This window comes from Pleurodeles waltl, chromosome 2_2 (assembly GCF_031143425.1).
Source record: "Pleurodeles waltl isolate 20211129_DDA chromosome 2_2, aPleWal1.hap1.20221129, whole genome shotgun sequence".
Taxonomy (NCBI): Eukaryota; Metazoa; Chordata; class Amphibia; order Caudata; family Salamandridae; genus Pleurodeles; species Pleurodeles waltl.
The window spans coordinates 1,026,249,889-1,026,272,704 of record NC_090439.1 but is presented as its reverse complement, the minus strand read 5'-3'; the positions used below and the strand labels follow the sequence as shown (position 1 = coordinate 1,026,272,704).

The 22,816-nt window shown below is 41.4% G+C and overlaps 1 protein-coding gene across 1 annotated transcript in view; it reads left to right on the top strand.

Moving 5' to 3' along the window:
• The window catches only part of LOC138278150 (extracellular calcium-sensing receptor-like), a 274,452-nt gene that overhangs the window by 26,662 nt on the left and 224,974 nt on the right, over window positions 1–22,816 (top strand). Inside the window, exon 3 of the mRNA XM_069219244.1 lies at window positions 16,937–17,764. Within this exon, the coding sequence (XP_069075345.1) occupies window positions 16,937–17,764 (828 nt within the window). The remainder of the gene's footprint in view (window positions 1–16,936; window positions 17,765–22,816) is intronic.

The following is a 22,816-nucleotide window of genomic DNA, read 5'->3' as shown; positions in this document are numbered from 1 at the left end:
GCAATATAACCCATGTTAAAATATTTGCAAGACTGTTATAAATTCACACAGAGCTTTGTACCCGCATAAATTACTTGGCCTGCAGCATTGTACCTAATGCGCCAATTGATTTCTTAGTGACTTTAAATAGTCTTCCAGTCTACATCTGGCAGTGAATTATATATATATATATATATATATATATATATATATATATATATATATATACTGAAAAAAACAAAGGTTATAGGGTTGTTATAGTTAGGTTGTGAATTTACTCATACAAAAGCATAGAAATTCATCAGTTTTAGTTACAGTTAGGTTGTGAATTTACTCATACAAAAGCATAGACATTCATCAGTTTTAGTTACAGTTATTTTAAGTAACTATAACTCATGCCTCTGCCATGCACCGTCTTTTCTTCATCCACTTCCTTATATATACACATTTTTTTCCACTTAACTACAAGAAAACCACCATACGGATTCACACCAAATCACAAAAAGGTCGCTTTCTGGGCTAGGACCTACCTTTCTGCCAAATTTGGTCTAATTCCATCCAGTAGTTTTGGTACTATCGCTCTTCAAAATTCCTATGGAAAAATGAATGAAGAGAAGGTGTTTTGGGACCCCCACTTTTTCTCGACCCCCGTTCGACAGCTAGACAAAAGCGATCACATACAGGAAGCAAATCGGCAATTGGCAGACAGGAAATGTTATATCAAGTTGAATGAAGATCCCCCACCACAACATCAAAAAGGAGGTACAACAACAACTAATACAGTGGGTGGAAGAAAACTTGTTAGATGCTGGTGAACTGAAATATCTAACAGTTAACCCTGTAAAACCGGTAATATAATTTTTTACCAACAATCCATAAAAATCAGAAATGTCGTCCAGGCAGACAGATTATCTCGGCCAAAGTGGCACTTCTGGAACACATCTCCAACTATGTTGATTTCTTTTTGGCCCCATTCATTAAAGACCTCAATTCATATTTAAGAGACACTGGAGATCTATTAAAACACTTACAGGAAATACCCTAGTCAGTGACATATAAATTGATCACAATGGATGTTACCTCACTCTAGTAGCATAGACAACCAAGTTGGAATGGGAGCATGTGAATATATATTTTTTAAACGTAACATACACTTCTTTAATCACAATAAAATGCTTTTGGACATGATCAAGTGGTGCCTGACAAATAACATCTTTCTGTTTAACAAGAAAGTATATAGACAAAAGAGGGGGACTGCAATAGGTTTTTCATTTTCACCCAGTTATGCAAACTTAACAATGGGCTGGTGGGAGCAGAATACAGCATGGAAACTGGAAAATGACAGGTTTGTTGATAGAATCTTCATGTGGTTATTATTATTGATGAGTTATTCATAATATGGGAATGAAGCACAGAGACATTTAAGGAATATTTCTAGATTCTGAATGGCAACGTAGCAAAATTAAAGTTCACTTATGAAATCAGTGAATCGAGAGTGGTGTTTCTAGATACTGAAATCTATATTCAAACAGAATTCACACAATGTTACATCGAGAAATGACAGCCACCAATGCCATCCTACATGATGAAAGCTTTCACCAGCCTAGTCTCACATGGAATTTCACACATAGGGAGTTTTTTAGGATCAAAGGAAACTGCTCACAAGAACAGGAGTGGGAAAAACATACACTTGCAACCACAGATTTCAATTGAGGAAATACCCAGAGAAGGTGATCCAAAAGGTAAGAGCAAAGTGAAGAAAATCAGTAGGTAACAGATTGTACACAGACAAAATGAAACCCAGGAAGCTAACAAAAGGATATTGATTACAACATTCTTGGTGGTATCAAAAGATATCTGCAAGATCTTAAAAAAACATTGGGGACTATTAAAACTTGATCCCACGCTCTCTCATATTGTAGGAAATTACCTGGAAATGACCTTCAGAAGAGCCACAAATTCAAGAGACAAGTTGTCACACAGTCACTGCAAATGAACCAGAGGGGGGTGGATGTCATGCCCGGGCTTCTGGAAGTGAAACAAATGCAAGGCATGTAAAATTGCAGTAAACAGACAAGAGTTTATTACAGTTACCAATCAAAAATGGAATATTCAACAGAGAATCAATTGCAGGAGCAAGTATGTGGTGTTTATTATTGAATGTCCATTCGGACTGAAATACATTGGCAGCACAGTATATGAATTAAAGAAGTGGATTTTGGAACGTATAAGGGACACAATTAATAATGATAAGGGTAATGTGGTGGCAAAACATATGGAGCAACACCACAACAGTGATTGGTCACAATTAAAGTATTATGCGATTGACCAAGTAGTGAAATCAGAGCTTGGTGGTGACAGGGAATAAACTCTAAACAGAGGGAGTCCAGGTACATCTTATTGTTGCACACCCGAAACCCCAATGGGTTAAATCAGGACGAAGAGTTGCATGTTCACTTCTAAAAGGAGGTTGCCACAATGATCTAACTGATAACAGCAAGTTCAGGCTAAGGAGCTCATAAATGACAATATTAAATGAGACAATTCAAATATGAATGTACTAACACTGGGGTAACCAAGTAGACAATGAAATGTGTAACATCCACCATGCACTGGAGGATGGAAAAATAGAGGTGGTAATGTTGGCAGATAGTAAAAAGGAATAATGCTGTCAATTAACAACATTTATCAACATATATCAAGTAACCTTAATGATTACTGAGAGCTGGCAAGTGCAAAATCTGAAAAGTGAACGATTGAGACAAAGCAAAATTACCCCAAAAGAGCACGGGCATCACTGTAGGATGATGAAACATTTGTGTTTGACAAATAAATGTAGGGGAAACTGTGCATTATAAAATGATAATGAAACATATCCTGGGGAGTTTTATTCATGTGGGTCTCTAAAATGTATTTGTTCTATGGATTGATAGTAGACTCATACACATGAGATGAACAGATGAACATAGAAAAAAGACAACATCAATTTAATCATGACAAGATCTGATTATGATCTCAAGGAATAACAGCAATAATTTCAAGTGGGCAGCTAGAAGCAAGAGTTGCAAGAATTGCACAAACTCAGGTCACAGTCAACATTGTATAAATAACACTAAGAGACTAGAGCAGAGGCCGTTGCTTCTTGATTAGAACATTGACATATTTTATTTACACAGTCACTTAGCACAGTCACTTAGCACAGTCACTTAGCACAGTCACTTAGCACAGTCACTTAGCACTCCTCCATGGGGAATGGGTTTAAAAATATGAAATATAATGAGTTTTTATTGCAGATTAGGGTGCAATGAGGGAATCACATTGATAAACGTAGCTGGGCTCATAAAAGATTACATCTCCCAGGAACAGGAAATGATGAAGAGGGCAAATGGCAATCAAAATAGTAGAGGGGCTGTGAAGAAATATTCCTTGCAGCAAAATGCGTTTTAATTTTGAGCCACCTTGCGATAATACAATTAAAGATTCTTTTTTCACTGCAATCCGGAGCACGTGTGAGACTCATCTTTATCTTGACACATAAAGCCATAAATCATTTGCATATTCGCGGTCGGGTCCCTCAGTTTGAGTAATCGCACAACCGTTACAAAGTGCGCCATGTCCAACTTCAGACCGACTGGGAACTTCATAACTGTGTGTGTGTACATACACACACAAACATAAATAGACAGACAGACAGAGATATGTGGAATAGTGAATACAAGTTATCAATTACATTATAATTCATCTGTTGTGGCATCACTTTCTAAATAGTAAATTTCATTCTTTCTGCGCTAAAATATACTTATCTAGAGAAACAGACTGCCAGCGCCGTGAGACAGACATGGTTGTTTAGTGCGCTCTATAAATGACCTAACTAATGAACTAACCAAATATAGCCAACAAACCACACTGGATTGGAAATGTTTTTTCCTTACCTCTTGTGGTCTCGATAAAAGGGCACCACACTAACCGCCTCATTCAGAGTGCAGTGGTGCAGCGAGTGTTAACTATCTAGACTTAATGATCCTGGGGTCCCATTAACTCCAGGGGTGTGATATTAACAGGGATTATAGATTGAATTCTGAACATCCCCTGTGTATCGAGGAACTACCAAGGGTATGGGTTATTCCAGGTCAGATTCCTCCAGTATTTCCCTATTCTGTCCATCCTATTCACCTGGAGTTTTCTGCTACTTTCAGCAGCAGAAACCCACTAAGGAATCCTGTCTGTGATGTTTCAACAGACCTTGCCATTAACTCTGTTACCATCCCTTTTGGGAATTTCAGGCACTTGTAATGACACCCTAAGTAAAAATCCACTAATGGGCTGACTCTCATTTCAGTGTCAATTTTGCCTGAGCAAACAGATAGTTTTCAAGTGCCAAGAGTCCTCCATTGTGAGGTGCCCAAATCAGATATTACTGTAGAGGGCATGCTGCCTTTGAGGACCAGGACATTTTTCATTATCATTTGCCCCAAAGCAAGAGAAAGAAAGACGTAAAAGGAAGAAGGAAGGTATTATGCCTTTTTCAGAAATTGAGTCTCTGGTTGACTAGGGTGTGTGCCCTGGTCAAGCAGTAACCGCAATCTTAGTTGGGGTAAGGCACAGGCATACCCTAAATTAGCATGTTATCACCCATTGGTAGTTTGGCACAGAGCAGTCAGGATTAACCTAGAGGCAATGTGTGAATTATTTGGACAGCACTTCAAACAGAAAAGCATTGAAAACACCCCACAAAAGGATTCCACACCAAGTAAGAAACATGGAGCTTAATTTAATAAAACAAGACCAAAACAATAAGACCAAAACAAGACATAAAAATCCAATTAGTAGAACTGGAGATATTGATTTTCAAAGTTTTTAAGGAAGAAGCATAAAGCACCAATTGTGGACATCTCGTTGTGCCAGACTGAGACAAAGTCAAAAGTTCAGGCTGGCTGTGATGGAGTGCAGGCTGGCTAAAGGGACCCACCCAGTTAGGCCCGCTGAACCAAGGTACCTTAAATTCTAGGTTGTGGAGTGATGCATGATCTGTGTCGAAGATGCATCGCGCATGGAAGATGCATTAGTTCCGAGATAATGCAAGGCTGCGGGGCAAGGTTGCATCAAGGAACCTGTCGACAGGGCTTACAAGGTGAAGGCCAGTGTCGAGGATGTGCTGCCGGGATGATGCATCGATTCCAATGAGCAATGAAGCTGCAATGTGGAGTTTCGTTGTCGTCGTTGCGGCGGGCATCAACGGGAGATGCCAGGAGCTTGCATCTGGAAAAACGCCACACAGCGGCAGTTTTGAAGGTTATGCGTCACTCCCACGATGCTGGACTGCGGCAGCAATACGAGCCTTAGCGATGGATCCAATCCATGCAGTTATGTCAATATATTGGTTCTGCTAAGGATTGTGATGCACGGCAGAAGATTCCTGGTTCCAAAGTGTCCACAGAAGGTGATGCACCTGAGGCCCACTTCCAAAGGTTCAGGACTGGGGTATAACGAATTTGCAGGATAGACTCACAGTTGGCAGAAACCAGGTGCAGGGGCAGGGTGGTTGGAAGTCTGTTATGTTCTTGATACTTCAGATTAAGAGGCCAGCCAATAGCCCTTGGATTCACTCTTGGTTCAAGAGAGATGCAGGTCAGCAAAGCAGCACAGCAAAGCAGGAGTCCAGCACAGTGGCAGCCCTTCACCAACACAGCAGACCTGCCTGGCAGAGTAGCCGCTGGTTCAGAAGTGTACTGAAGTGATGGTACCTGAGGTCCAGTACTTATACCCAGTAGTGCCTTTGAAGTGGGGGAGACTTCAAAGACATGCCTTTGAAGTGTGCAGATGTACTTCCTTTCTGCTCTGGCTCCAGGCTCACTATATGGGGTATGCAGCCCTTTGTGTGAGGACAGAACACAACCTATTCAGGTGTAAGTGAGACTAGGTCCAGCTCCTCCCTCCCTTCCTATTCACAAGATGGCCCATCAAGTTACTCCTAAACTCCCATTGTGTGCGGCTGCATAGGAGGAATACACAAAGCCCAACTGCCAACTACCCCAGATATGATCAGAGACAGGCTGCAGGCTCCAAATAGCGAAAGCAAGAAAAGGACAAATTTCTAAAAGTGGCATTTTCCGAATTACAGTTTAAAATCAGACTTCACCATAAGTTTGAATTTTAAATTATGATTCTAAAGACACCAGACTTGAAGGGTGCATCTCTTCCCCACTGGAAATTACACTTGTAAGATGTAATAACGTAAACCCACTGTTATCCCTAGGAAGAGATGGCCCTTGCAGTAGTGAAAACGAATTTGGGAGTTTTTCACTACCAGGACATGTAAAGGTACACGTCCTGCTTTTTAAATACATTGCACCCTGGCTTCTGGGTTGCCAGGGCCTACCTTAGGGGTGACTTGGGGAAGGAGCGCTTTACAGTGAATGAGTGACAGTGCGTAGAGGAGGAGAAGGCGAAGGCGGAGCTTAGAGGTCCGCTGCAGGGCGCAGTGTAGTGTGCTTCGGCCGCAGCGTGGTGTACTTTGCCCTCGGCCGCTCTTCTCTGGTCACCGGCCCCGTCTTCCTTGCCCGGACCGGGTGAGGCCCGGGGTTTCTGCCTGGTGTTTGGTGTGTGTTTGGAGGCTCCCCAGAGGCCCGATGAGGCCAACAGCATTATCGAAGCACAACAGAGAACAGCGGGAGTGGCTGCAGCGAGAGGCCGGCGGGCGGGAGCTCGCGAACGGTGGTTGCCTGCATTTGCAGAGTCCGTGGAGTCTGTGGTCCTCTGTATCAGCCTCCAGCTCGATGAAGCCCAGAGAAGGTGGTCTCACGTACTGAAGGACCGAATAATGACCACCATCTTTTAAGGTGTGAGACCAGGGAAAAAGTGAGGCCGTGCACCGAAGAGGGGAGTCAGTTGCAGAGCCCTATAGGGGCTTCCCTGGCTTCTTGGATTTCCGGAGTTCTCCCACTACCTTACGTATTTTTTATTAGCTTCACCAGTGCCTGAAGGGGACCACTTAAAGCCTGCTCTCTTCTTCTCGTTCGCCTCTCATTGGGACCTTAGAAATCCCCTTCAAAATTTCACGCAGGTGGTTACAATCCCGCTCCTGTGGTAGGAGCACTAAAGCACTGCTCCCCGAAGGGTGATTCCCATAAAATTACACTGTGGTAGGAGCACTAAAGCACTGCTCCCCGAATGGTGATTCCCATAAAATTACAAAACCATTAAAGTGTTCCTCAGTCTGACTGGAGAAAGGAGTAAAGTGAGGAATTCCAGGTTTGTAGTCTGTATAGATGACCACTAAACACCTACAAAGGAGCAGGTCTTTCCTCAGTTGAGCCTGTAAAAAAACAAAACCTAACCCCTTAAGAAATAAGGGTATCCCTCTCTTGAACACAAAAAATCTGAACTCTGTCCTTCCTTTCGTTCAAAAGGATTCAAGAGTAGAACCAGAGTGTAAGGCAGGAAACTGCTATGTCACTAACAATGATGATGCTAAAGGAAATTACAAGGTAAGGGAACTAGAACTTAGGAAGGGATTCAGCATGGCCACAGGGAGGAGTTTGGTTGTCATGTCCCCCCAATATATGAGGGGGGGGTTAAGAGGAAATACGAGATTTTACCATCCCTGATAATGACATCGACCCGTTTATGGAGACGGCAGAAGGAAATCGCTTATCTCCCTCCCGAAGACACCCTTGGTGGACCAATTCAAATCTGGATCCTCTTTTCTAAAACTTTTTAGTAGTACACCTTCGCATAATTTCCTATCAGATTTGAGGAATTTGGAAACTCCTGATCTTGCTGGTTCAATTAATTTTTCGAGAGGCCCTTAGGATCAACAGACAGGCCCATCGTAATCCATGAAGTGCCTTTCAACGAATCATGTCATCGACTTTGGAGCTGCTTGAAAAATCTTTTAAAAACTCAGATCATTCCTAAAACATTCTTCTATCCATATTGAAGGCCCTCCTGGATCAAAATCATATGACTCTTGCTGCAGAGGAGACCATTAAGAGAACAGCAAAGGTCCTTTGCGTTGGGTCTAAAATCTATCAGTTCATTTTCGAACCACCATGCCCATGGGGCTCAGGCGAATATAGTCCTTCTGCCAATCTTTTCTGAACAAGGAACTCTGGTGGGAAAGCCAAGGTGCATAAGGAAGGGCCAACTCAAGTGGATCCTCCCACACAAGAGAGTTTTGCGTACTCTTTGGACATTCTCTTTTCTAATCCTTTCGAGGCGACTAACCCTTCTCCAGCACGCCTCGAATCTTCTCATAAGGAAAATGCCGTCAATCTTCCGGTCACCACCTTTCCAATTTTTCAACCTGAAGGTCACCCTACCTCAAAGCTGGTAGAGTCGGATGGGTCCTAGGTAGAACGAGCTATTAAAAAGAGGAAAAAGGATCAGAAAAAAAGAAGAAGGGCAGGGAAAAGGGGGAACTGGAGCATTACTAAAAAGATGGCAAGAAGGGTTAAGATTGAGGAGTTGGAGTGTGAGAATTATAAGAACAGGAGATCTGTTGGCTTCCCCTTTTCACAGCAGGAGCCAGACTCGGTCAACCCGCAAGGATGGTAACAGAATCACCCTACAGCAATGCCAAATGACGGGCCTGAACTAACCCTATATGCTACTCCTCCACGTAAAGTGAATTTAAAGCCTCTGGTCCTCAAGCAGGTGGGGAAGTAACCAGATGGGAGAATGTTTTCAATAGGCCACAGGAGCCTCCAGAGTTCCTCAAATTTACAGCTCTATTTGATATGAATGTAATCTTAAATCGTTAGTTTCTAATGTCTAGTTTTGCTGAAAAAGCGGAACTCAATTTGATTGAGAGAAGTGAAATTGTGCAGGTCTTTATCGACCAGAGCACAGGGAGGGGGCAGGGCAAAAGTTAGGCTCTTCTCTGGAACCATTTTAAATGTGATTCTGGTCAATAGCGTGCAATTACAGCGTAGAGGCATAGACGTGATATCAGTCTGGGATAAGGAAATGACCCTTAATGGGAATCATCCTTCCTACAACACATTCCCCATTGATAGCAATCCTGCTGGCTGGGGAAATCATCTTTTTTCCTCTAGTAAGAATGTGAAAGTTTCCCTTTCCCGGGGCATAAAGGCAGTGACGCTTAGGAAAGATTCCCCCCTACACATTTCAAGACCCGATCAGGACAATTGGAGTTGGTTGGCGGGGGCCCTAAATGGCACCCGGGCAAAGGGAAAGCCTATACAATCTAATCATTAACACCAACATCTCCATGGTCTGTTGGAATGCTGCAGGTATAGGGAATGATACAGGAAAATTACATTTTATTCGCTCTTTAGAGGCTGATTTGATACGTATGCAAGAGACCTGGAGGGTATCTGATTTCTCCTGCGCTGGCTACGTGGTTCTTAGTTTAAAAGCTCAGCCCTCCAAAAAAAGGGGAAATTGCTATGTTACTAAGCAATAAGCGTAAATGGGATTTTGTTAGTTTATCCGTCTCATCAAACTTCTTTCAGGCAATGAGAGTGTATCTAAGAGGGGAGAAGGGCAGGACAATTCCTCTTGTGATTGTAAACATTTATATCCCTCCTGGAATTAATTTGACATAATTTTACAACAGACGTTCACCCAAATCTTTGCTTTAGGAAATGCTTCTGATCTAGTGATAATGGGGAATTTAAATGGTAAAGTCTCTAATTCTGCGCTTGCCACTTATGGTGATGCAGAGAGGGACATGGCTCTTAACATCCCGCCTAGTCTTTTCCCTTCTAGAATTAGAACAGATAAAAGAGGGTATATTCTCCTGAAAGGACTGAGTAATTTTAGTGGCACGGACTTAAACGGGCGATTTCGTTCAGATTCTCCTGCAGCCTATACCCATAAGTCCCAATTGAGCAGCTTGCTCATAGACTATTATCTGGTGTCGCATAATACTGCTCAATCAGTTGAGGACTTGGAAATTATTGATACTGCGCTTAGCAATCATATGATTCTTAAGCTAACTTTTAAAAATTCAGCTTCCGTCGATAGATGACTGGAGCCTAAAGGGCGAGCACATCAGCTTTAATGGGAAAAACGGGAGAATGTTTTGGTCACCCGCCAAAAGATCAACTGTGAAAGTACTTCTTGAAAATCTGGTGAGACATATGGATGCCTGGAGCGGCAACCCATTAAAACACTTCTACCAGTTCATGAATTATATCACCGCCAGTAAACAACCGGAGCAAACTAACCCTCTCCAAATGAAAGTACAGCTTCCCATTTTAAAGCTGAATAGAGAAATCAATAAACTGGTAAGGTGGCATGAAGGGGCGTCCATGGTAAGGAGTAGGAAGATGGCTCTTCTAAAGAGAAGAAGAAAGCTGTTGAAACTCACTATCCGAAGGAAGGAGGCCGGTCTTAAGTGGATTTCAATGAGGGAAGCTGCCGTAGCGAGAAATTCCAGCAAATTCTGGGCAATAATTTCTGAGGGGTGTGGAAAGCTCAAAACTCATGAAACAAAAAGAGAGTACTGGGAGTATCTGCTAACCCACACCACCTCCCAAAAGAAATCTATAAAACCACTGAGGGTGTGGGGTAGTAGAGGTTGAGGGTGGAACTTAACCAGTGTTCCCTCAAAGGGCGGTATCAATTAGGTCGCCTTAAAGTACGGATTGCATAAGGCATGAGCAAAGAGTGTCCCAGGAATGAGAAACTGTGTTGTCCTAGGGGGGGAGAGAGAGGGGGGGGAGTCCCCTTACGGACTAGGTGGTCTCACACACATAATAGTGTCTTGCTTCATCATTTGACCACCTAGCCCCACCCAAGTAAGATGATACTACTTGGGCGGACTCAACCTCTTGGTTAAAAGAACCAGGGGGAGTGCTGAAATTAAACTAGCTGGATAAATGCGGGGATCCAGATGAGGTGGAGATAAAATTACCATACATGTCACCAGTTAATACTAGTTAAATTTTAATGGAGGTGCATGTTGGTAAGATTAAGAAATAGGGAGGAGGCTCACTGGAGAATAATGTCTCTTAGAGTCTAAAAAGGAATACGTATGACCAACATGTTTCCGCCCTCTCAAAGTGCTGGTAGGTCAGGGGCATTCGTCAGGGTCTAGGATCCCGGAGCACTAACAGTAAGTGAAGTGCTCAAAGTGAATCTTAAAAAGCCTACCTGAACAGGTGGTTCATGGTGTGGTAGGTCTGTAGTGGCTGATAAATGAACCACAAATTAATGGGGGTGAACAAGCTCAAAACTCCCACTGCTACGCCAATTGCAGAGGTAGACTGGAGGGAGTATATGCTTGCCCTATAAGCTGAAAACCAGGTTATGGATTTCGGGAAAGTGGCCAGACCATATGTTGAGACAGGGAAGTTGCAATCAGTGACCCGCCCTCCCCGTTTGAGATAGAAGAGATTATAAGCTCAATGCGGGCTTCCAGGGCCATGGGTCCTGACGAGGTCCTGATGTCACTCATTAAAGGAGAGCCCAAATTATTGCAAGAATCCTACATCCGGTCTTTCGTGTCTGCTACCTACAAGGTAGAATTGCAGACTCCTGGACTGGGAGTATTATACTCCCTTTTTATAAAAAAGGTGATAGATCAGCACCCTTAAACTATCAGCAAATTTCCTTGTTGGATGCCATGGGTAAGATCTTTGCGAAGAGTATCCTGAAGCATTTAACTAACTGGGTCGATGAAAATGCGGTCCTCCCAGTGGAACAAGAAGGCTTTAGGAAGGTGCACAACACTTTAGATAACATCCTAATATTGCAAACGATAATTGAAAAATATGTCCAGACTAGGGGTGGAGCAGTCTATGCGGCATTCATAGACTACTCTTCCACATTTGATAAGGTGGATAGGGAGATCCTGTGGAGGAAACTACATGAGTTGGGTGTTCCAATTTGTTTTTTGTGCCTGGTTATTGCATTGCACTCTTCTACATGGTGCAAAGACCTTATGGGAGGAAAGCAGGGGTTCTCCTAAATATTCCCCACAAAAAATGCACTGAAGCAGGGATGCCTATTGGTGCCACTGCTATTCTCCTTATATATTTATGATCTCCCTGATATTTTATGGAAGGCTGAAGGTTATGCGCCTATAGTGGGTAGCTGTTCCATTACCTGCCTACTATACGCGGATGATATAGTTGTGCTGGATCTTACCCCAAAGGGCCTAAATCGACGCTTGGCCGCTCTAAATTCCTATTCTCGGCAGCACCACCTGAAAATTAATATTTTTAAGACCCAAGTGGTATGTTTTTCAGGGAAAAAAGTTGGATTTTTTTTTTATTTCTCCTGGGTCCTGGGGCAACACATGCTTGAGCGGGTAATGCATACTGTTTCCTTGGTGAAACTTTCTCTGCTGCTCTTAGTGACCAGGCCCACATTCGTAATAATATCAGTAAGGCTCTCTCCCAAGCACAAGGCTTGGTGGCTTTCTTTAATGCAGTTGGTCAGTGCCATTTTTCCCATTTACTGATCGCCTAATAAGCAAAGATCCAAGCCACGCTCCTGTATGCGATATAATGTATAGATTATGTTAAATGGGATTTTCTCAACAAAATAGAAGGCCGAATCTTAAGACGTCTAGCCTCCTGTAACAATTCAGCCTCGGTGGCAGCTTTAAGGCTTGAATTTGGTATCAAGAATATCTTCATGCAGGGTTTGGCAGCAGTAGTCAGGAGGGCACATTGCATAGCACATAGTGCGGAATCTTCACTGAGATACCTGGCTTTTTCAGAAATCTTTAATAGCTTGAGAGAGAAATCCATGTTTTTTAGAAATTACATTCACACCGCTCAGGTATTAGAGCTAGAACTGGACCTTATCATGGAGATTCCGCATTTAACTCTTAAAAAGACACTGAAGGCGGTGACATGGTCTAAAGGATTCATAATGGACCATGAGTCTTGCCTCTCAAAGAGAGGCCTCGTTGGTGAAATTAAGTGTTTGGCCCCTAAAGTGGTGCAGCCTTACATGTCATGGAACCCCCCACATGGGGTGAGGTGGCTGTTTATTCTGATTAGACTAGATAGAGTGCCACTCAGGAACCTAACCTCTAAATGGGATGGCAACACTAATACCTGTGACCTCTGCTGTAGGGGGGTGCAGAATCTCAAGCATATATTTTTTGTATGTCTGGCTCTAACTGCACTGCGGAGAATGAGGCTGAAATCTCTCTATCTCCAACTAAATATTAGATCTGCCAGGAAGGCTCTAGACTCCTTTTTAATCCCCCAAATGAAATGGTCTGTATAAGAACTTTTACATTGTTTCAAGGTTTTTTAAAGATATATTAATTTTACTTTAGGAAGGTGGCTCTACGAGGTTTAGAACATCTAAGTTGATACGGCAGTCCACGGGAGGGAGGTATGTAAGGTCATGTTCGGAGAAGGCAATTCGACTGTTTATGAGAAGGGAATGCTTTCTCAGTGGTGAGAATTTGATGGTGTAATTATTGTGAGGGGAGTGGAGGAATGTCTTTGATACAGTATTTAGAAAATTTATTGTAAGGAATGAACTTAGATTTAGGAATTTTATTATACATTATACATTTTATCGATTTGTTTAATTGTATGCATGTGGACCTCTTCGGAGTTCCAAATTATGAAAATAAAATTATGTATGTATGGGGAAGGTTTGGGCGTGGTAAAAGGGTTATTTTACCAGGTCAACATGACAGAGTAAGACGGCACACAAAGGCTCTGCAATGGCAGGCCTGAGCCATAGTTAGAGGACTACTTAAGTGGCTGGCACAATCAGTGCTGCAGGCCCACTAGTAGCATTTAGTTTACAGGCCCAGGGGGTACATGCAGTACTAGTTTACTAGGGACTTCTAAGTAAATTAAATGTGCAAATGGGGAGAGAGCAGAAGAACTTTAGCACTGGTTAGCAGTGGTGAAGTGCACAGAGTACCAGTACTCGCAAAATCGAGGCCAGAACAGTGGAGAAGGTAGGCAAACATTTGGGGGAAGACCATGCTAAGGCTGTCAAGTCTAACAGCCTGCAAGAATTCGAGTGAATAGGACAGTTTGGGTGTAAATGCAGTAAGCGGTTGCCTTGTACCACTAAGCCACATTCCAGCGGCAGCAAGTTTAAAACCTTTTACTACATATCACTGGTGATATTCTAACATCCTTTTAAGAGGTATAATTGTGTCATTCACTTAAGTTTATTTCTTAAGGAAATAAAACCTTCCACAGATCCATTTAACTTATAGTTATGAACGCTTTGTATAAGTGAGTTCATAAGCATTGTATTCAGTAGTCCAGATTGCAAAAACATTAATTTCACTTTTTGCTTCCCTTGCATTTCCGTGATCATCAAATTATGAGGTGCTTTTATTCACCCTTAGCAGGAATGCTGGTTAAATTTGATGAATTGACGGTATCATGTTGTCTTGCACAAAACATTTATCCACTCTATAAAGTGTTTGTTTGTTTTCCTTTTTTCTCAGGCGTTAATTAGTTTAAAATTCATTGTGGATATTTGTTCTGTGTATATTTGGCAGAGGCGTTTTGTTTACTCTAATTGAGTATATCTTCAGCTATAGGAGAACATAACATTTCTTACTTTTGTTTAGTTCTTTGGCAAATAACATAGGGTAAGACATCCTTCCAAGTGCATTCCATATTGGTTTGTTTGGCCGCACGCAACCCCAGGAATCATCTTCCAGTGCTGATATGGCAACCTAAATGGTCTCAGTGAGAATGACCAGTGAGAATGACCAGGCCTTTGTCAGTGGTGTAACACCAAACAGTGCCCTGCTTCAAGGCGAGCCTGGATCACCACAAAACCTTGGTGTGAGTGGGTTGCCCTGTGCACCCTTGACTGCTACTATGTCATGTAGCTGGGATGTTATAGGGCTGTGAGAGAGATACATGAAATGTTCGCTTGAATTATGTGGCCAGCTAACCCAGGCAGCATTTGGATTGCTGGGCGTCTGTTTTTTTGCTTTTGTGTTGTCTAATGTTAATTCTTATAACTCTGAATTTCTCCAAAGATTGCATGACATGCAGGCTGGACACTTTGGAAGCAAAGAACAAGGATTGCTTCTCTCTCTTTCTGTCATCTGCTGCCTGTAGTTAACTGGACGAATTTACGAGTTTGGCCTATTGCTGGTTTGGCACAGCTTTTCCATGATATTGCCAAGGAGCTTTGTTATACTCGGAGCCCTGGGGTGCAGTGGTCGTGTGTGGCTGTTTTCTGCACCTCCAGGACACTTTGTAATTAGAGCAGTGACTTCAGATACTTGCACAACTCCTCCTGGAATGTAGATCGCACCAGCACCCATAAAGCACCAGTGCAATGTTAAGGGGTATTCTTTCATTTGCATAGAGGCCTGGCCCCATGCAAATGAGACAGCACTTTACCTCTTCACCTGTGCTGTATTACATATGTGCCACGGACATAGAAACACAGAGGTTAGCACTTGAGTGCAGGAGAGACCAGGCGAGAGGACCACAGTGAGCAAAGCATTCCAGGGGAGTTTGGAATCACAGGGCAGGAGATACCCAATTTGGAGGCTGGAGGAAGGTCAGAGGGGCTCCATGAGGACTAGGGATGGAACCTGGCTCAGGTTATGTCCCCCTGAGCATTGCATCAGGATTCAACAGCGCACACGCTATCTACACATGGAACACATGGTGCAATATAACATGTAAGGCCTATTTCCTACTCTGCACTGCAGCACACCAGGATTTGGGAGCGCAGGATGCAGACCAAGACACTTTGCCCTATTACAATGAATGTACTGGTCAGGGTGGAGGTGCAAACTCACGCCTGCACTCTACACAGCTCACTAGTAAAAGATGGATAGGTTACTTGAATCCACTGGTCTGTCATTTGTGTGCAGCCTGAGACCAGGCCTCAGTTTATAGTAGGGTCAGGGATCCTCCCGCCAGCTGGTGCTGTGTGTTCCTGCCTAAGCCTGCAGGAGGATGCCTGAGGGATGGGATTCCTCTGATCCTTAAAAGGCCCTCTGTAGAGAATCTCTCAGGAGGCTTACTAGCTTACTACCTCTCCGCCACATCTATGGTGCAGGTGCAAAGACAAAGAGTTCCCATATTTGCGTGGGTGTGTACCCCAGGGAAATTAGATAACACCCCCTCATGACTTCCCTAGCGCAATATGTGTGCTGGCATGATCTATATTATAAAAACGTCAGTAGAAGCATCTGTGAACCCTTCAGTAATACCAAAGTGTCACGTTGATGCAACTGTCTGTTGCGCGCCCGGGGCATTTTTTGTAATACGACCTGCAGGTGGTTGTCGACTCACTATGCGCTAAGCTATGCCTGAGCCACCTTCCTACCCTGGCAATCACATTCACCCACCAAGCCTGTGCTTCAACATGGCTAAACTTACATCAGCCAACAAATGCAACCTAAGTAGAGGTCACTCTGCTTCAGTGTAAAGTGCGGACAGCGGTAGTTTGGAACTGACTATGATCTTTCAAGAGACACCATTCTTTTACTTGTCTGTGCACAGCTCAGCTGGCATTGCACCAACATATGATGGCTTCTTTGTTATAAATAATAATAATACAAATAATTTTATCCTGTTTGCCTATTTCTTGATGGAACCAGACCCTTGTGAGAACCTACTTGTATTCTATTACATACATAAACATCCGTTTCATGGCAGGTCCTCAATGAAGCTTTCTGTAAGGAATAGCATCCTAATACCTCATCTTTTACTGCCTAATGTGACCATAAACACATTTCTGTAAAGGATTACATTTAAAAAACTGGAAGGACTCTGGGGAAGACCTAAATCTATTATAAATTTCCTATAGATGAGTTCAGCCAGTATTATCACTCATTTCTATAGTTACTCCTGCTAATATTTAGGGAATCCATTCTGCTGTTATTAAATATGTGTATGATTTGAAAGTCAAATACTGTGATCTAAGAATTTCTGCAAGTAGCAGTTGATATTTAATCAGCAGCATCTTTACTCATTGAAGAGTTGTCTTACTAGTTTGCTATTTTGGTTTTCCTAAGATCAGTTATGGAGCCACCGTACCACTGTTGAAAGACAAACACAATTTCCCATCCTTCCTTCGTACAATGCCGAATGATGAAGTCCAGTCCAGGGTTATTGCTTTGTTGGTGGCTCGTTACAAATGGAACTGGGTGGGAATCCTGGCAGAGGAGAATGACTATGGTCTACAGGGAAGCCAGATCCTGAAAGAAGAGTTAGAAAGAGCGGGCATCTGCACTGCGTTCTATGACACTCTACCTACTGTGTATTCCAGCCGGAAAAGCGAACGCATCATAAGCACCATCCAAACCACCACGGCCAATGCAATCATCATTTTTTCTTCTGATGACAGCCTCTTTCCATTTATGGAAGATTTTTCAAAGCAAACCATTACTAAGAAAATTTGGATTGCTAGTGATGGGTGGTCTGTTTCTCCCATATTTGGCCGACAAGACTTGTGGCAAACCCTTCAAGGCACCATTGGTTTGGTAGCATCAAGAGGAGATATGCCTGGCTTCAAAGAACACGTGTATGGCATCCGCCCTGACACAGTGACAAATGATGTCTTCATCCATGAGTTCTGGGAGGATGTCTTTGCATGCAGGTGGTCAGTAAATCATACAACTGATATATCAAACAAGGGAGCCCTTGCTTGCACAGGATCAGAAAACCTCCAAGATGTATCTAACTCTTTCTTTGATTTTCTGAATCTTAGAAATACATATGCCACCTACAATGCAGTGTATGCTATTGCTCATGCCCTGCAGGACCTGGACACTTGTAAGGATGGAAAAGGGCCTTTCCTCAATGGAACGTGTGCCAGTCTTACTACGTTTGAGCCTTGGCAGGTAAAGTCTGAAGAATCAAGCCTTCTATTTCAAGTCTTACAATAAAAGTGCACAAACACAAAAATGTGTTGTATGCCTACAGTATCTCTATAATATTGTACAAAAACTAATTAAGTCTAATAGAAGCACTCACAATATTCCATAATATATAACCCAGTTATTCTAATGCGTATCTATATGCAATCGATTACTGCTAATATCATAGTGCACATGCTACAAACATAGTGAAGTGCTGTATGATCTACTTATAGTTTTGCCAATGATAATATGAATTTGTTGATATTGCTTTTCTTTTTTAAATAGTACAGTTGTTAATCATAGCTCACAAAGAACACGCTCATGCATGTACAGGCACTCTATGACCTTGAAATTAACAATTTACTGGCATAATTCTTGGACAACTCAGATAATGAAACCTCATGACGTAATGCTGTGTACTGACCTAGGCCTGTTTGTAGCTAAAGAGAAGTTAAGACCTTTCACTGATGAACAGCCTCTTCATAGGGCTCAGAGAGTTTCCTGGTTGGAGGAATTATCTGGAGTTAATTCAGACATCATAACCATGCCTGATAAGGATTATGGCTGTACAGAAATGTTGATTGGGAGGCCCATAATCTACTTGTTCCTTTTTACTCAAGTACTGACTATTTTGACCACAAAATTCTAGTGATCTGTATACCTCACCAGAAGGGGGCATCACGTACCTGTCTTGCCCTGCCACAGAGGACAGAGAAGTGTCCTCACTTACCACAGTGGTGAGCAAGACCTCAGACACTTGATCTCCTTATATTCTTGCATTCCACTTGACAGGGACATCTCAGTACTCACTGCCTCCCTCTTGGATAGAGACTCTACTCTTTTTGAGGATACCACTATGCTGATTGAATTGACTAAATTGGTCCTGGAAAATAATGTGTTATTACACAATGATGCTTGGTATAAGCAGATTCAGGGAGTGGCCATGGGTACTAAATGTTCTCCATCATATGTGAATTGATACATGGACCATTTTGAGAAACATCACTTGTGGACGACCTGCCCCCATGGTCTTACTGACTACATTTTAGACTGTGGGAGATGTATTGATACACAAACAAACCAATGGGGCACACCAAACAGAACAGTATCTCTATTTAAGAGATAATCTAATATTTTGAAAAGACCAAATGACGTATCATGATCAATATCCCTAAAAATGCTTATTTGATTCTCTTTCTTCCTTAAATGAAATAAACGATCATAATTCAGACCAAAAAATACTGTATATATATATATACAACTAACCAAAAAAATGATATGTCCATACAGATATAAATTTTAATACACAGAGAATAATACTTCTTATATACAAAAACATATACATATATATACAAAACATAGAAACAACAAATGAATAGCCATCAGCCGACACGTGTTTCGTCCTGACTGGACTTCTTCAAGGCTGAGAAAATCACAACAAGCAACAATAAATACATTACAAACATATATATACAATTATTACACAAAAAATGAAAACATATGTACATTTTATCCTATTATTGTCCAAGATAACCAAACAAAAATGTTCTTTTGGTCAGTTCGGTGTCCAACATGTTATATACATATCATATTTATAATATTAATTTAAATCTAGACCAAAGACTGCAAAGGAAGAAAAGAGAACCACCACCACATAGACTTAGTGGCAAAGCGTTAGTTGGTGTCCAAAGATATAGCATAGAATACTCCCTATATCTTTAAGAATTGGAGATGTATTGATGACATTATCATAATCTGGACAAGCATCATAAAACAGTTTGAAACACTATATGAACACCTTAATAATAATGACTACAACCTGCGCTTTACACAACACATAAATAAGAATAGTATTGAGTTTCTTGATCTTACATTATATCATGAAAACAATAAAATTATGTTCAAACTGTTTAGGAAATCTACTGCTTATAATTCAATACTTCATGCTCTTAGTGCTCACCCATGTTCACAGATCAATTCCATTCCACTAGGGGAAATGACCAGAATACAACGTAATTGTAGTGATGAAAACGTCTTTATGCAGGAATAGGAATTGGTCGAAGTGCGGTTCCTGCAGAGAGGCTACTCCAAAAAAATCACATCAAAAGCCAAAAATAAAATTCTTAATACCTCATTCTGCATCCCTTTTGACACAGGGAGCAGGTCCAAAGCCTAAGGATAGACACAGCAATATGATTACTGCATTTAACCAACAAAGTCATGCAGTATATCGCATTTTCAAACGCCATTGACATCTTTTGCTGCTAGATAAGACACTACATAAATACATTAATAAGAGACCCCAGATAACCTATAGCCGTGCTCAGACACTTAGGAATAAGTTATGCCCCAGCTACATTGAGATTAACACATATAATCAATCTTTCAATTGGCTACCGCCCCAACCTTGCTATTTTTTAAATGCTCGTGTTGCAATGTCTGTCAATTTACCATGGACAAACTGGTTACGTTTTCATATAACTCTACATACATGTATGAGATACGACAGTTTATTAATTGTAACAGTAAATTCACGGTCTACTGTATCATTTGCTTATGTGGACTTATCTATGTGGGAAGTACTATTCGTCCTCTTAAAGAACAAATTCAAGAACACATTAGAGCCATTAGGATTAATTGCCCTAACTACCCTTTCGCTGTCCATTATACTTCAGCACATATTAAATCTGAGGTTCTAGGGATCAGATTCCATGGCATCACACGCTTCAGCAGTGATGTTAGAGGGGGTATTTTGGTCGCCAAGCTTGGAAAATATGAAGCCAAATGGATCATCAAACTTTGTGCGGTAGATCTGGGCCTTAACATGGACAGGGAACTACATGTTTTCTTATAGTACATATTTCAATTAGTGTTGGTTTGTGTTGATTTGTATAAATATATATACATGCTTTTCAGAACTTCTTTTTGGAATACTATCTGATTGTATCACAATTTCCTCATTCCTCCACTAACTCTTTATTAATCATATTGTTACTATGTCATCATATTCAAGCCATTTCGTTCTCTTTTGATACTTGAATTTAGTTATGTTACTGACAGCTCTCTGTTGATTTGAATACAATACTTTAGGCCATAAATTTTGCTCATACTCAAGCATATAATTGTGGCAATATACATGTCTGTCTCTACTTGTTTATTTTTATACTTTTCCCCTTATCTTTGTTAAGCCTGCATCAACATTGCTGTTACTATATTTACCTTGTATAGCGCTTTAAGAATTGCAGATGACTTAGGTTGCTATGGTAATCACACTGCCCAATTTTGTTCTTATTGGTATTACTATTGTGTTTCACTTCACTTCCCATCTTCCCCTTGACTTTCCCTTCTTTATACACCACAATATTATCACCAGTTAACACTCATGCTTAACTATACTTTATATATGATTAGGATATTTGTTTCTCTCTTTCACCATTTTCCGCCATTTTTCTTTATTCATGGAGCTGCTTTATGGCTCACCGATATGGCCGATATTTTAATATATATCTTAACGGTAGCACACATCCACATGTAATACAGGGGAATACTAATTATTTGACATAAATCAATAATTACCTTCTTTCCTTTGTTTGTTCGTTTCTTTTCCATTTACTTCCACTACACTCCAAAATGGCTGCATTTCTGACTTCCTTCATTCTGCTTCCTTCCCCCCTCTTCTATGTGCATACCCACGGAGCCCTTTAAAATGGCTCATCAACATGGCCAACACTCTCTTACTCATCTCCACGGCGGCACTTTCCTCGGCATGTACTCCGAGGTAAACTAACTTATTAACATATTTTTTGTGTTTTCTCCATTGACTTTCGCTTTAAGACAGACCATTTTATCTTACTCGGCATGTACTCCAAGGTTAGCTAGCCTAAACACATTTCCTGTTTGGTTTCTCCGTGCACTTTTTCATTCTAAGACAGACCGTTTTACCTTTATTACTGCCGCTCGTATTTATACCGGCATTACAGCAGTTTTGAGACACGGCTTCCTGGCTCGTGCTTTCAGTTATTTTTAATGGGAAGCCCCTTATCTGTTTACTCCATAATGCATCTACGTTTGCCCTCGGTTTGTTTCCTACAATATTGGACTGCACCAATAGCCCTCACTTCATTTGTCAATCGGTTACTAGGTTCACCATTATATTTGCCCTCCTAGATACTTGTGCTAATCATTTTTAAAACATTTTCCATGTACATTTCACCCTATTTTTTGCACTTTAAGATACTTGTGCTTCCCAGTTATATAACACTAGCCATCTATATATGTCAATTAGTTCACATTTAGTCCCTGACACTCCTGCATATCTTTTATAATCTTTGTATACTTTATAGATATTTTACGGTCTCAAATCTTACCTGGAATTTTGTTCCCTCAGAGATTTGAGACTAATGGGTCCCACATAACTGCCACTTTTCTTCCTTGTAACTACCATGAAAGAGTTACTCATGACTATATTTCTGAAGCATATTCCATCTTCTTTCTACCTACATTTGGTACTTTCTAGACCACGTCTTTGCTTTGAGGTATGCTTTTCTTCGTTTCTCAGCTATGATACACCATCACCATTTCTAGGTAACTCCCTGATGTTGGTGATGGGGTTTTAAAACAATATTTTATTTGTAACACGTTTCCTACGCCATCACTGTTATGTTATGTCACTCAGGGTCTGCTGACACTGGGTTCTTTGACTTTCTTTCTTATATAATAGGTGTGTTTTTACAATCATCTCTCTCACTACTTCCCTTTCTTATTGGCACACGGGCAACTTACCACCCTTTCTCTTCAGTTGATGCATGATTCACCATTTGTACTCTCACACTCCATTTTAACATGCTATCATCCTCGAACGTTCTTTGATTGGGTGTTTATTACCATAACTGTTTGTATAGAACTTGCAGCCTTGAAAAAAGTCACTTGTGACGAAACACGTGTTGGCTTGCTTATGCAAAGTGGTTCATCCAACTGTGTACGATGGCTGTGGTTAAGGAACGTTGATCACTCGATTGACCTATGCTGATGCCT